Below are 15,619 nucleotides of genomic sequence, written 5' to 3' on the forward strand. Positions count from 1 at the left end.
TAGAACTGTCCTTAACTCCTAGAAAGGTCCTACAATCTTATAAATGAACAGAAATCTTAGAAATGCCCTAAAATCCTACAACATCCTCAAATCCTATAAATGAACTGAAATCCTCGAAAGCCCTAAAATCTTGGAAACATGCTAAAGTCCTAGAAATTTTCCCAAAATCCTAAAAAATATCCTGAAATCCTTGAAATATCCAAAAATCCTGAAAACATGCAAAAATCCTAGAATCATCCTAAAATCTTAGAAATGTCCAACACTAATAGAAATTTCCTAAAGTCCTAGAAAATTTCCTGAAATCCTTATAAAGACCAAAGATTCTGGAAATGTGCTAAAATCCTAGAAACATCCAAAAATCCTAGAAAAGTGCTAAACTTCTAGAATGCCCTAAAATCCTAGAAATTTCCTTAACGCCTATAATTTCCTAAAATCCTTGAAATGTCCTGATATCCTGGAAATGTCCTCAGTGTTACCAGTGTTAGCTGCCTGATTTTTCATTGGTAGTTTGCGCAGGAGTTCAAAGTGTGTCTGCTCTCCCTGGAACGATTGGGACAGTTACCCAGGGGGATTGGGACAGTATTATTTATAGTTCCTACCTTGTTACAAATCAACAAAAAAAATGACAAATACAAGACAAAAGCTTTTCCTAATTAAATAAAACCCACAGTACAGTCACTGAGTAAATGTTAAATCTATGAAGTGATTTAGACTGCTAAACTGAATTATTGTTTAAAAAAAAGCGGAAAAAAAAGAGTATGAACTTCACAAAGGCCAAAGCTTTTAACCCTGCTCGTTGGTAGACAATGACATTTGGTTGAATTTATGTTTTGACGTTGGGCCACAATTCAATGTCAGAACAACGTGTAACGCCAATATAAATGTGACACTGAATACTGATGACAGATGGCACTGATGTTTTGTTCATTTTAAGTTGTGTTGTTAACCAAAATCCAAACGTCTCATCTTGTAGATGATGTATAATAACAAAATGTAATCGTGTGGGAACAAAACCCAACTGGTCTGGCAAACGTCCTAATGTTAACGCCCACACAACCTGAAATTCCAGCGTCATTAGACATTTATTGTCAACCAGATGTTTTTTTTATTACAGCCAAAATTTAACATCTGTCCAATGTTAGAGTCAAACATCTTTCTGATGTCAAATTGATTATCAGTGTTGGCTGAGCCTGAGCATAATATGACTGTGCAGAATTCAACTATTTAACTTTTTTAAAAAACTTAAAAAAAAAAAAAAACTCTCAGGTTGTTATTGCTGACATGTTGTTAAACTTTTTTTTTCTCAAAATGAAACAAAAGAAAACTCAAAAGCCTACTGTTCTAAACAACTTGATAAATTGCTACAAGATGTTTATATCTTTAGGCCTACAGGAATCAATTTATTTTCATTACAGTTTAACCCTTAGAAACCTGGAGTGACGTCACTTTTCTTGTGCTTATCTCAGATGCCTTTCAGAAGTTTTTAAACCTTTGCTCACTCACAGTATAACTTGTTGAAACTGGGTGCTATCAAAGTTGTCAAAATAGGACAGCACTCCAATTAAAGCATCTTTTTATTATTGCCACAGTGTGGTGCTGTCCTATTTTGACTACTTTTAAAAGCTAGGGGAAAATGTTCAGGGAAAAACAATATTTATGATAATTACATATTTAAAATTATGTTACACAATTATTATATAATTTTTTGCACTTTTTCCAAGTCTTGTTTGGCTTGTTTGTTTTGTTTTGTGTGTGTGTGTGTGTGTGTGTGTGTGTGTGTTAAACTAATTTTCAGGTAATTTACTTGTACTTTTGACTAAGTTCTTGCTAATTTGGTGGTCATTTCTTCTTCCGTTGCTTATTGCTATATTCCCACATTTATTGAGAGAAATCAAGCTAATTTACTCAAGTTTCAAAGAGTTAAGTAGTTTATGGGTAATGGTAGGTCAATTCATGTAAGTACAAAAGCGTCACAACTGACCCCGGTCTCCCCTACAAAATCTCCACCAGCCCTCAGACATCATCTGATCTAACCATCAGTTCAGCTCTTTATACTCTTCTTGTTAATTTGACTTCCAAAATCACTGGAAAAGCATCTTATGAACGGACATTTATCTCCAAAATACTTTCGTCATTGTGTTGCTCTCTGCTAAATATGAAATGATCATAATAAAAAAAGAAATTATTGGGACCCCTGACTTGAAGGATCAACTCAGTTCTCTGAACAGATAAAACTTTTGTGAGATAGTGATCTCAAACCTGCAGTGGTCTGATCAGATCAGAGGGGGGTCATGGGATTTAGCAGTATTTAAGAGATGGGTGTGGTTGAAACATGCTTCATGCCCGGATTTGAAGATCCTTCTGCAAGCGCCCGCCGCGTGATCTGGCTGCCTGTTTCTGAATGATGATATTCAGAGAGAAGGAGAGAAAAAAAAACAGGAACTGTGTGGATAACTGACCGAGAGGGCCGCCGCTCTTTATACTGGGAGAAAAATGCGCACAGTACATCTGCTGATGGGCTGATTTCTTGCAGCCACAAGCTTTTTTTTTAATAAGAAAAAGGCATTATTTTCTATAAGAGGCACATTTTTACTCAGTAATTCAGTGTTGACTCGGAGGCGGCTGTCCTGATGAAGTGTCGGCAGAGGGAGGAGGAAACCAAAGAGAGGAAGGAAACGAGGATAACGTCACGAAAAGCAGAATCGGAGTAAAACGGACTGAATAGTATTTAATGGACAGCGCTTGATGCGGGGCCGGGGGACCGAGCTGAATTGTGTTTGTTTACATCGGACAAAGATGTTTTTGTGAAGTGATCGGGCGTGAAAAAAAGGGGGGACAGCATTTCGAGGAGGAAAAGGCAGCAGCAGATTTCATCTTTTTCGGGAGGCTCCACTAAAGCAGAGAAATGGAAATGTGTGTAGCCCTCCTCCGTTTGCCTGTTCGCTGAAGGATTTGGAAACATCGTGAGCTCTAAGTGGATCTTTTTTTTTTTAATGAGTGAAAAAGACATCTAGTGAAATCCTCCACGATTTGATTTTTTTCTTTCAAGTGGGGACGTTGCTTTCATTTTTTTTCCACGGCGGAAAAAAGCAGCAAAATCATCGGGAGAATTAACAGGTAGCCACCCATTATCAAACGCTGTGACAGCCGCTGCAGGCCGGCCTATTGGCTGTAAGATGGCTGGGTGATGATGTGCCTGTTCGTGGCATCTTTTCGACTAAATTAATTTGGCGACATCCGCATCGTAGGGGCTCAGCATCTGAAACAAGATGTGGTCAAGGCCTTCATCTGCTCACTGTGTGCGGATCAATATGTGATGTAGCTGCATTTATGGGGCCTGTATTTGAATCTTTCTATGCTGCGGAGGGATGAAAATCCCTCCTATAGATATGAATCTTTATTCACTGCGGATTTAATTTTGAGCACATTGTTCTCTGACATTTGCTCTTTGCAGTGGGTTTTTTTTTTTTTTTTTTGGGCTCTGCTCTCTCCTCCAGTTGCAGATGTAGCCATGCCATGTTGGTGTAGCTCCACATCACATTCAAAGGGGTGGGGCCAGTCACACTTTGGCATCATGCTCTTTGAATTTCTGTCTCCTTGTGTTATGAAATATGCGCCCAAAGGAGAGTAAAGTCCCCTCAGATGTTCATGTGCTTTAGTCTAACCTCCTTCATCATCATGAAGGCGATATTAGCCTCATGTCTGCTACTAGGCCATGCATCAGTGCAGGTGGAGTCTGTATGATAATGTGTCTTTTTCACACTGTCCACTGGCATGATATCAGCACAAAGCTGCTCGATGCTCACAGGGCGACAAAAACATCTGAGCATCTGGCTGGACCCATCCAGGCCCGATCTCTGATGCATCACCCCCCTCAGCTCCTCTCCTCCTCATTGGCTAAATGAGCAGCTGTGCCAGGAGACTGAGACCCATGATGCACCCTTTTTGGCTTCCATTAGTGCCGTGTGATCCATCTGGTCGCAGGTCCCTCCAGGGAACAGTGACCTACTGTAGCTAATTGCTCTTCCTTTGCAGTGTGCACTGTATGTGTGTTTGCTGTGGATTTGAATCGCTTTGCAAATGCAAATAGAAGCTCCCTGTTTGGGAGGCGATTTGAATGTGTAACTGTCAGGAACAGGAAATGCTGCTTCCTACTGAGAGCGATGTACAGTATGTGTGACCCCAGTTGGCCCAGAGTGAAATGATGCACCTCCTGCCATGTTCCTTTTTAGGAAACACAGTGCCTCAAATGACAAAACATGTCCAAATTGTGACTAGATATACAACCTGTAAATGCAGAGTGTAACAAGTTATCTGGGCTTTAAAGGGAGTGTTCGCTCAGTATCTGCGGTGCTGGCTGCTCGATAGCATCTTAGTCATTACAGATTATTCTGCCTAGTTAAAGCAGGCATGGTTGCACAGCCATAAACAGATTACAAGGTTTTTTCTCACTGTGTGGGTTCAGTAAACCTTAGAGATTAAAATGTGTGGCTTTTATTTTATTTTTTTCTTTCCTCAATCAGGGACAAAGTGAATTTTAAGCACATTATTTTTACTTAATTGATTCATTTTTGAGAGTGGACTCCTGGATTACTGGATTATGAACACATGAAATTATGATAATCCCAGTGGGCCCCACTGGGATTCAGTGGCAGTCATTTTATTAAAGTGGCAATAGATACTTTTTTTTTTTGCTTTAACTCATTATGAGGTAAACGTTGAAGGGACAGTTTAATAGCTATAGAATAATGACACAATCAGAGTTTTTTTATATTGGTTACCTATAAGCCTCACTTTCAATATGCAATGCTGTCACTGGGTACGAACTGCCGGGAACATGACTGCTCAATTTTTGGTGCAACCGAAACAGGGAGAGGATAGCACTTGTTTTCCTGGGTAGCTATCACCAGATACAAAGAGTGTAAATTTCAGTTCACTGAAGTTACTATTTCTAGTAACAGAAATGGTGCACAGTGGAACTACCAAAATAACCGTGGAAAATAAAATACAGTATTTCATGTGCTATAAGTCGTTGTTAAGCTCTAAGGAAAACGAAAAGCAATCAAGTTGTCTTTGTAACTGTGGTGCCAACAATTATGCTACTTGGAAAATCTAAAGGGGAAAAAGTTGTCTCTTTCCATTTTAATTATGGCATGATACTTTATAAATTAGAATATATTTGATATTTGATATTTGATATTGTCCTGCCACCAACAGGTGACGGTTCAGACAAATCCAAAATGAGTGAGCTGGAGCAGCTTCGTCAGGAGGCCGAGCAACTTCGGAACCAGATACGAGTGAGTCAGATGTTTTTATAGTTAAGTTTTCACCTCTGGAATGATAAAACTTTACATGTTGTGTAATGTTTCGGTTGTTTCATCCAATGATTTCATGTCCATCAGGATGCCAGGAAAGCATGCGGAGATTCAACCTTGACACAGGTAAGTGCTGATACTGAACATCCCAGGTGGCAAAGTACATAACAAATGTATTTATATTTTGGGGGGAGTTTTGGGGGGAGAAAGATGATTGGTTATTGATGTTTGATCATGATCACCTCAAGTATAAACATGGTGGTCAGTCATTGTCTTGTGCTGTGCTTTATACATCAATATCATATTTTATAAATTCATTTTAACTTTTATATTTATGAAATATTAGCTTTTCTTGTGCTGATTTTGTCTTCATAGTGATATATCTTACAATACTGGTAAAATCTCCAGAAGCTTTAAAGGGAAACGTGCCACACACTGCTACACACACTCATTAGAAAAAAAAGTCACTGAATTTCATTAGCAGTAATTGTTTGATTAACCTCTTGTCACTAACCCAGATAACTGCTGGTCTGGATCCTGTGGGAAGGATTCAGATGCGGACGAGACGCACCCTCCGCGGCCACCTCGCTAAGATCTACGCCATGCACTGGGGCACAGACTCAAAGTGAGTCTTTACTGTTCCAAATGTTTTCGTGAAATTGACTTTGATTGTGATTAAAACAAACTGGTGCTTTGCATTTCATAAACATACCATTACAATTCGTCTCCATACAACAGCACCTTAACATGGGATGAAAGAAATACATTACATTTCAATATGGAAAAAAAACAATCATCATTTTTAAAGTTACCAAACTGGTGTAGGCGGGTCATCTATGCTTCTAAGGTTCTTTGTTCCTCAGCTCTATCAGCTCTGGAGTCCCTTTATAAAACACATAAGGCACACTTTGCATTTGTTTTTCTTGTTGGTTTAAAAAATTAACACATTTTTATATATGTCTCTTGATATTAAACTAACATCTTCACTGCAGCAATAATAGAAAACGCAGGAATGTAAGGGAGATGGGCATTTCAAATGCAGTTTGAATGGAATAAATCTACAATGGAGATGTTAATGTCTACAGTCAGACCTGTGCAAAACTTTAAGGGCGTAGGTTTCATCATCAATAGGCTCTAAGCCAGGCATGTCTAAATTCCAGCTCCAAGGCCAATTGTGGCCCTCAAACCAATTTTAAATGGCCCTCGGCTTGACTTTTAATATAATATTGCTTAATTGTTCAACATCATCTTCATCTAACAATGGCAGAACTATGACACAGTTTATATAAATGCATCAAGTAGGAACTTTTCAGGCAGAATTGATGTGTTTTCATAAATACTTGGTAAACAAACAAACAAACAGAACGGTTACCTGACAGCAAACATTTCTTGCTATGTGACAGACATGGCCACAGAAAAAGTAGCCATGTCTGTGACTACTTGTTCACTGACTGATGAAGACAGTTGCATTTGTCTCATTTGTATGGGATTATAGAAAAAAAAATTTGATGTGAGAAGCAGCTGGCCCCCAGATATTTTTTACATTATCTAATCTGGTCCCCATTCCAAAAAGTTTAATTACCCTGCCATTAGCTAAAGGTGACTGAATTCAGCATATCAACCCACTAAAACATACTTAAACATTTGATCTAGGGGAAAAAACATAAAAGCCTTGGAGAGGTCTGGATGTGTCATATGTAGAGGGTATTGAGCTGGGGAACATAGATATGCTATTGGTGCAGGCTACCAAGCTAGCCATTCTGAAAAGTGGTAGCCTGAACTATGAGCCATATCTTTAGTGCTTATGAGGCTAAACTAAGATGGTAACCATGGTGAACGTCATCTGCTTCACTTGATACTCTGGTTCCAATTGATCACTTAAAACAATTAGTCAAAACATTAATCTGATTTTAATTGGGACTGTTTTTAACCTGTTTTAATGGACTTATTATTGTATTTTATTGCTTTATTATATTTTATTTAATTTCTTTTTTAAATATTATTTTGTTTACAGTGAAATTGTTTGTTTTATGTTTTTATTATGTACTCAGGTCTCTCTTTAAAATGAGATCTCAATCTCAGTGGGACTTCTCTGATTAAGTAACATTTTGTATTAGCATGTTAGCATTTTCATTGCGATAGCATGCTGATGTTAGCATTTAGCTCAAAGCACTGCTATGCCCAAAACAGCCTCACAAACTCACAAAGTATTCAAAAACGTAGAGCCAAAACATCATTCGGTTTAGAATTCTAGACTCTAAAAATGAATGCAGAATCTGTCAAACCAAAGTTTTCAGTTTTTAAGATTTTGCGTGTATAAGTATTGGTAAGTCATTGTGGAAGACTTTAGGCAGTTGTTAACTGAATATATTTAATCCAGAAAATGAACACTTACTGGACGTGCATCATTAGATAAAGTATGAGATGTTTGAATATTTGTCTCGGCAGGCTTCTGGTTAGTGCCTCTCAAGATGGAAAACTAATCATCTGGGACAGCTACACCACTAACAAGGTAAAGTCAGCTGAATAATACTTTTCATCAGCCGAATAAATAGTCACACTTGGCCTCGGTCCGAACTGGAAGTGAAAGTGGAGTAAAGTCTTTCTCTTGTAGGAGTGTGGTTGACTCATAACAGCTTCCTCTGTGCCATGACTTATTCTAACATTTACAGTGGCATTTTCGGTGTCAATACTAACCCATTTTAAGCTCTTATTAAGTGTTAGCATTGGGTTTCTTCCACTCCAAAAGTGTGTGTGCTGCTTCCAAATACCTTTGTAGATACATGCCATCCCTCTGCGCTCCTCCTGGGTGATGACTTGCGCGTATGCCCCCTCTGGGAACTACGTAGCCTGCGGAGGCCTGGACAACATCTGCTCTATCTACTGCTTGAAGACTCGCGAGGGCAATGTCAGGGTCAGCAGGGAGCTACCTGGCCACACAGGTGAAAGAATATCACACTCCCATCCTTTTCGACTCTTCCTGTGAGTCAGACTGATGACACTGCAGACGAACATTGCAGCAGTCCTCTGCCTCGTGGGAAAGCTCTGCTCCCAAACCCCTAAACAATGAAGATTTCATTTACATGGTTAATTAATCGCAGGGCAGCGCTGTCTTAATGAGCTGAGACATCAACTCCTGTCTGTGAGACTGCGGTTTGTGACACTGTAGCTACTGTGCTGCTCAATGTAATTTGGAAAATGGGCTGCAACTCAATATCAGGATGTCTCTACCGAGCGTTTACAGAAACAAGATTCATGAGCAGTAGCGAGTGCTTTAAAGACTTTTTTTCATAGGGAATCAGGTGTCTGGCAAAGTCTGCACAACAGAAAGCACTATAGCCAACTATATACATTGTTATTTGCAAAACTGAAATGAATAGAGATATATGGAGAAAATGACATTACATCCTCTCTCTGCCTTTACCTATTTTTTTCTACATTCAGCGTACTATTACAATAATCATAATTTATAGTAGACACTATACTATCACTCTACTATCACCTAGCCAACTCTTAAACGATATCTCAATTTGTGTGTGTGCAGATCACCTTTAATATATTTCATTCAGCCCCACAATCATGGATGGATTAGTGAAGAGGTCCACCGGGTACAGGCCCAGACTCAAAATGACCACAAAGACATGCAAAGGGACTACAAAGAGACACAAAACGACTACAAAAAGAAACAAAACAACCAAAAATTACAAAAATATACCTCAGAGTAACACAAAATGACTACAAATTGGTGCAAAGGAACTACAAAAAGACACAAATTAAATACAAAGACAAACAAAACAACTAAAAAACACACAAATATACTTCGAAGAGACACAAAATGACAAAGAGATGCAAAGAAACTACAGAGACACAGAACACCCAAAAATGACATAAATACACCTCAGAGTGAGACAAAATGACTACAAAGAGATGCAAAGGGACTACAGAGACACAAAATGACTACTAAGAGAAGCAAAACAACCAAAAATTACAAAAATATACCTTCAAGTGACACAAAATAATTACAAGGAGGTACAAAGGAACTACAAAGAGAAACAAAACAGCCCAAAACAATACATTTATATACTTAAGAGACTCAAAATGACCAAGAGATGCAAAAAAAAAAAAAAAAAAATACAAACAGACACAAAACAACTACAGAGAGATGCAAATAAACTATAAGGAGACACAAAACAAATATAACCCTAAGAGACAAAAAGTGATCTCAATGTAATATGAAACAATTACAAGGACACACAAAATTACCACAAAGAGACACAAAACCACTACAAAGAGAAACAAAACAACCAAAAAATACCCAAATATAACATTAGGACACATCATTACCACAAAGAGACACAAAACCAACAAAACCTTGCTGGCAACTATAAAGAGAGAAAAAAAAACACTAAAAAGATGCAAAGCCAGGACAAAGTCTGTACGTTGTTCTGTGTAGTAGAGGTGATGGGGCCTTTTGCTTGTCTATGCCCAGGAGCCCATAGTCTCATAGTCCGCCCATGCCCACAACAGAAACTCACCCAAACACCTGTCCTCTGTTCTCTCAGGTTACCTGTCATGCTGCCGCTTCATCGATGACAATCAAATCATCACGAGTTCAGGAGACACCACATGGTAAACCACAGACATCAAAATGCAGACAGTGTGCGGTGCAAACAAGAGCTGATCGGTGTCTAACTCTCCGCTTTCTGCCCCCAGTGCACTGTGGGACATTGAGACAAGTCAGCAGACCACGGTTTTCTCCGGCCACAGCGGTGATGTCATGAGTCTGTCCCTGTCGCCCGACCTCCGCACCTTTGTGTCGGGAGCCTGCGACGCTTCGGTCAAACTGTGGGACATCAGGGACAGCATGTGCCGGCAGACCTTCACAGGGCACGAGTCTGACATCAACGCCATTTGCGTGAGTGTGCTCTCAGGGCACCGGTGGCCTTGTGACTGGACTACAAGCTGTCAAACGTGGATCTTTATTTGTACTATCTTTTTCATCCAGGCTGAGAGTTTAGGGGGGCACTGCATCGATTTTAAAACATTAGGTTCTCTTTACTCATCATGGAAAGTATAATCTCTATAAACAAATATCAGTTAATGTATGCAGGACTTGTGGGAATGGGACAAGATTCTGGTGTTGAAAGTGTTCTGGTTTTCAATTGTAGTCCAAGTAGTATTGACCAATCACATTTGAGTGGGCTTTGGTTACCTGCAGGTGAACAGTCCCTTTGGAGAGCAAAAGAAGCGATACGCATTGGCCAAAATCCAATCTCAGAACACATCTGCTATCACCTAACACAGATTAAGTTTCGTAGATGTTGTCCCACAACTCCATTCCCTTATCCAAAGTTGCCAATCAATCTGTAAAACATGTAAATGAACAACAGATAGGAAGTCCTTGCCTGGACTGTCTGATGGCAACACCAGAAACCCCAAAATATTAGCCGTTGCCCCAGAGGCTAAATCGCCATCAGACTGATATCCGATGGGTTCCAAGATTGTGGGAAGTACTACCCAGCCAGCAAAAACAGTTGCATATGTTCTTCCTAATCTCTGGAGGAGCTTAGTCAAGTCTTAAAGGTCCAGTGTGTAGGATTTAGTGGCATCTAGTGGTGAGGGGGCAGAACTGAAACCTCTTAAGCATGTAGGTGAACTACACTGGCTGAGACAGAAACACAAAGTGCCCTATCTAAAGCCAATTTTGGGTTTGTTCTTTCTGGGCTACTGTAGAACAACATGGCGGCTCCGCCCTTCATATATCAAAATAAATGTCTTATTCTAAGGTAACATCAATTTATATTCTCAGGTAGTTATGCACTAATGGAAACATAGTCCTAAATATTATATACCATTTTTGCCAATATATGTGCTTAAATCCTACACACTGGACCTTTAAAAAAATAACCCCAAATAAAAAAACAAGCTAAATATAGCCTTATAGGAATGACTTTTAAAGTTGCTTTTGCTAACTACTTAATAAACCTACAGTTTAACCACACCGTGGATAGTAAACTTGGGATCTACACGTTGACCAAAAATAAAAACAATATTGAGACACGTTATGTAATCCCAATAACAAATCTGAATGTACCAGAGGTAGAACAAAAGTTTTGTACACAGGGTGTGTCTATTAACTGACACATCTATGAGAAAGTCAAAATGTCGGGCGCTGGTATCGGCCCAGCAGCGGTGTTAAGTGGCGGTCTATCCCTCCTGTGAACTGTCTAATACACTATCAACAGAGCAGCTCCGGGATTTGTCTTGGTGACGTCATACACTGTCTTGTCCCAGCTATAGGGGGGATTTAAACTGGGAGCACGCTAAGGGATTAACAAGATTATCAATTAACACCATATCTGAACATCCTGCATCAGTCCAGACTGAGACGGTCTCCAGTTGGAGTCTGGACTGACGCACAGCACAGGTTATATCAGATGGATGACAGGAGGGCAGATTCTGTATTAAAACATGGGGATCAGATTCAGTCCAAGGGTGTAGGCAATGAGAACACAGTTTGCAGTCACATTAGAGCATGTACAGGGAGCTCTTCACTTACTCACAATCACTTGTCTTTTGTAAAGAGTATCTTGATAGAGCCACACTTCCTGCTTCTCATCCCACTTCCTGTGCTCCTCTTCAGTTCTTTCCCAACGGCAGCGCCTTCGCCACAGGCTCTGACGACGCCACCTGCAGGCTGTTTGACTTGCGTGCAGACCAGGAGCTCAGCCTCTACTGCCATGACAACATCATCTGTGGCATCACCTCCGTGGCTTTCTCGCGCTCTGGCCGTTTGCTGCTGGCTGGTTATGACGACTTTAACTGCAACATCTGGGACGCCATGAAGGGAGACAGAGCAGGTGGGTGGAGGAGGCGAGAGGAAACAGCCGTGTGCTGGTGTAATGACAAAAAGTAGGTTGAGAAAGGTTCAAGCCGAGTGCCATCTAGTTGAATTATACTGGAGAGACGACAGACATCTCTACAGCCGCTATCTCCAACACTCTGCAACTCACACAAAGACAATCTAGATTGATTTAAAAAAATACTACAAAAAATACTACAGGTAAGTAGAAAAATATGTAGTTTTTGATTTTAGGTTGAGCTGTCCCTTTAAACTGCCTAAGGTGAAGTTGATAAGAACATCATCGATGTCCTTTTCTAAGCACCATGGAGCCAAATTCTCCAGCAAACAAATCAATGAATGTTAACTTAACAGGATTTCAGTGCAAAATACTGAAAGAGTATTTCTTTTTTACTGATTTTTTCTCTTTAATGATTTCACAGTTTTAAGCTTACTTTTGAATCATTTTTGGAGGCAATGGAGCTCTGTTTACATGTCACAAGTCTTATTTTGTTAAAAAAAAAAAAAACAACAACAACAAAAAAACAAAGTTTGGAGAAATGTCCCACCCTCAATTTCAAGTTAAAGCAGGAATAAACACAAGGTCACTGTGTTCTGAGTGTTTAAAAAAATCGTTTTGGCACAGTCTGGAGAGCAAAACATTTTTACAGTAACAAGTCCTCCTTTGTTTGTCCTCGTCGTCCCTGCAGGGGTCCTGGCCGGCCATGACAATCGTGTGAGCTGTCTGGGTGTGAATGATGACGGCATGGCGGTGTGCACCGGGTCCTGGGACAGCTTCCTTAAGATCTGGAACTGAGCCACGCACAGGAACAGCAAACACACACACACACACACACACACACACACACACACACACACACACACACACACACACACACACACACACACACACACACACACACACGTCCAACAGACACCGCTCCCATCTCGGGACACAGTTTGCACCCCGTATTCACTGTATGTAAGATTCAACAGACAAACTGCAACATGTACTGTACATAATATATATGACTTAGGTATGAGTTTACACACACACATACACACACACGCTGTATGCAGGACAAGACGACACAAGACCTGAACACACGCCCACACTACCTACAGCTGATAAGTGCACAGCAGCAAGGCTACAGAACCACACGCACACACACGCGCGCACGCACACACACAATCTGTAAAATGTAAAAATGTGACAAAACACAGTTAAAAATTCAGCTGCTCACATAAAAAAACACACACAACACAAACGCCACTATTACCTGAAGCCTTTTAACATGTCTAACACACACACACACACACACACACACACACACACACTTTTTCCTGAGAGACACTGCTCCTCGAGTTAAACAGGGGGAGAAGACGTTATTGGACAATTCTGTCTTTGTTTACAATGAAGTCCAAAATGCACTTCAGACGAATTTTTCTGTACTATTTTTGTCTCAGTACCACATGTATCTCGGCGATGCTAATGTGAAGGAAGAGCGGTCATGAAGGAGAATCATGTGAGTCCATTAACACTGAAAAAAACCATAACCACTGACAGACAGGACGGGCCGATGATCGACAGAGTCCAAGGAAAAATGTCAACTCTTATTTCCATCTGGCTCCAAACATCATGTAGTCACTGTTTTTATAGATATTCCCCCCCCCCCCCTCCTCCCCCTCCCCATACAGTACATCTGCTCTTAAGCTTTTGTTTTATTCTTTTTTTGTTTTTTTACACTTATTTTATTCATGTTCTCCCTGTGTGCCTCAGATACACTTTAAGGATTATTAATAGAGAATATTGATAAAGTTAAATTAACAAAAAAAAAAGATTTAAGATTCAGAGGGTGGGTGGAAAAATTAAAAGCATTATAAGACACATCTTAATAAAGCAGGAGCCAGTATTCATACTTTGACATTGTCAATGTATTATCTGGACATTATGATGGTATAATTGTATATAATATTAATAAATAATAGCCTCTCCTGCCAGTTTTTGTGGTTTCTTTTGTAAAGCATTTCTTTATGTAAACACTTGGACAGTGATCAGCTCAGTGGAAAAAAGTGTGTATTCAGGTGCAGTTCAGCCTGAGATATGACTTAAAAATGTTTGTTCTGGTATTGATTGGTAACACACGCATTGACCCCTGCTATGGCATTACCAATGGTATAGTTTCTAAATCGCCTAAATACAGTAGCACAGATTGTAGTTTGTTATTTATTTACCACAAACATCACTGAAAAGAGTATGGAAGCTGAGAACGACCATTCCTCCGATTATATTTTGTAACGCTGTTATCTCGAGATAACAAGTAATTAGTTTGTTATGTTTAGCAGAAAATATAAGTAGCCTAATATGAGGGAACAACCTTTTTTTTGTAATACTCATTTTTCTGAGTTAACGAAATAAAACAACCTTTTGTTATGTCATGATGATTTATCTTATCATGAGATAACAAAGCTTTTTTTCTCAAAACAATGTAATAATTGGCTTGTTATATCAATAACAAAGCTTGTTGAGATAACCAAATAAAACAAACTTTTGTTTTCTCATGGTAACTAATGACCTAGTATCAAGATAACAAATCATGTTTTCTTTAGATAATTAAAAAAATGTTATGGATATAACAATGCACATTCTCTTGAAATAATAAAATAATCAACTTTAAAAGAAATTTTTTGGAAGGACGGCACTTCTCAGCTTCCGTATCACTCTTTAAGATTGGGTGACCTATAGCTTACCTGGTAGGGTGTGCAACCCATACAGACTCAGTCCTTTGCAGCAGTCTGCATTCACTTCCAACTTCTCTCTTCAGCTGCTCTATCAATAAAGGCCGAAAAATAATAATCTAAAAAAAAAATTCAAGTTACATTATTTTCAGTGATTTGATTTTTTTTTAAATACTACTGTTAATAATAACAATGTGTTGTCAAATAGTGATACATATCAACCGCACAAAACATAAAAAAGCAAAACTTTAGCATGAAGACTGTACAGAGTTTGTCCTCTAGTGATATAAAAAATAGACCATTTAAAACCAGTATGATGAAAAAAGTATGAAAGCAACAAGATTTATAGACAAGAGTTAAAAGTTGAAAATACATCAACACCTGAAATGGATATGATAGTTGCAGATTCTCACACCCAACTAAAAACTTGTTTAATCAGAAATGAGGGGAAAGTACCTGAACAAACAATTACCAATGAAAGTACTCTGTATTTCTACTGTGAAAGTGGAAAAAACACAAGTAGTCTGTGCTCATGTCAAAGCAATGTGATTTGATATAATTTCCAATCCAGAGTAGTAGTAGTAATCAAAGAGTAGTTAACTTTGTGTTTTCCTTTTCTGCTGATTGAAGTTAAACTGAAATCTTTCATACAGGAAGACATGTAGCTTTTTTTTTGCTGTTGTTGCAGGATTGAAGTGTTTTTACCTTCAGCCACCACGAGGTG

The 15,619-nt window shown here is 39.2% G+C and overlaps 1 protein-coding gene across 1 annotated transcript; it reads left to right on the top strand.

The window, feature by feature from the left end:
* Window positions 1-2,424: 2,424 nt before the first annotated feature.
* Window positions 2,425-14,157, top strand: gnb2 (guanine nucleotide binding protein (G protein), beta polypeptide 2). The gene is made up of 10 exons (XM_042499143.1): window positions 2,425-3,117; window positions 5,218-5,297; window positions 5,403-5,441; window positions 5,834-5,940; window positions 7,764-7,827; window positions 8,095-8,257; window positions 9,878-9,944; window positions 10,029-10,230; window positions 11,959-12,175; window positions 12,867-14,157. Exons 2-10 carry the CDS (start codon window positions 5,241-5,243, stop codon window positions 12,971-12,973), a joined length of 1,023 nt encoding a protein of 340 aa, XP_042355077.1. The 5' UTR covers window positions 2,425-3,117; window positions 5,218-5,240; the 3' UTR covers window positions 12,974-14,157.
* Window positions 14,158-15,619: the final 1,462 nt, after the last annotated feature.

Source organism: Plectropomus leopardus, chromosome 13 (assembly GCF_008729295.1).
Source record: "Plectropomus leopardus isolate mb chromosome 13, YSFRI_Pleo_2.0, whole genome shotgun sequence".
Taxonomy (NCBI): domain Eukaryota; kingdom Metazoa; phylum Chordata; class Actinopteri; order Perciformes; family Serranidae; genus Plectropomus; species Plectropomus leopardus.

Excerpts from the sequence above, each read along its gene's own strand:
- gnb2 (XM_042499143.1), top strand. The coding sequence starts at position 5,241 with ATGAGTGAGCTGGAGCAGCTTCGTCAGGAGGCCGAGCAACTTCGGAAC. Across the intron at positions 5,941-7,763 it reads CACTGGGGCACAGACTCAAA|GCTTCTGGTTAGTGCCTCTC; the intron begins GTGAGTCTTTAC and ends TTGTCTCGGCAG. Across the intron at positions 9,945-10,028 it reads AGTTCAGGAGACACCACATG|TGCACTGTGGGACATTGAGA; the intron begins GTAAACCACAGA and ends TTCTGCCCCCAG.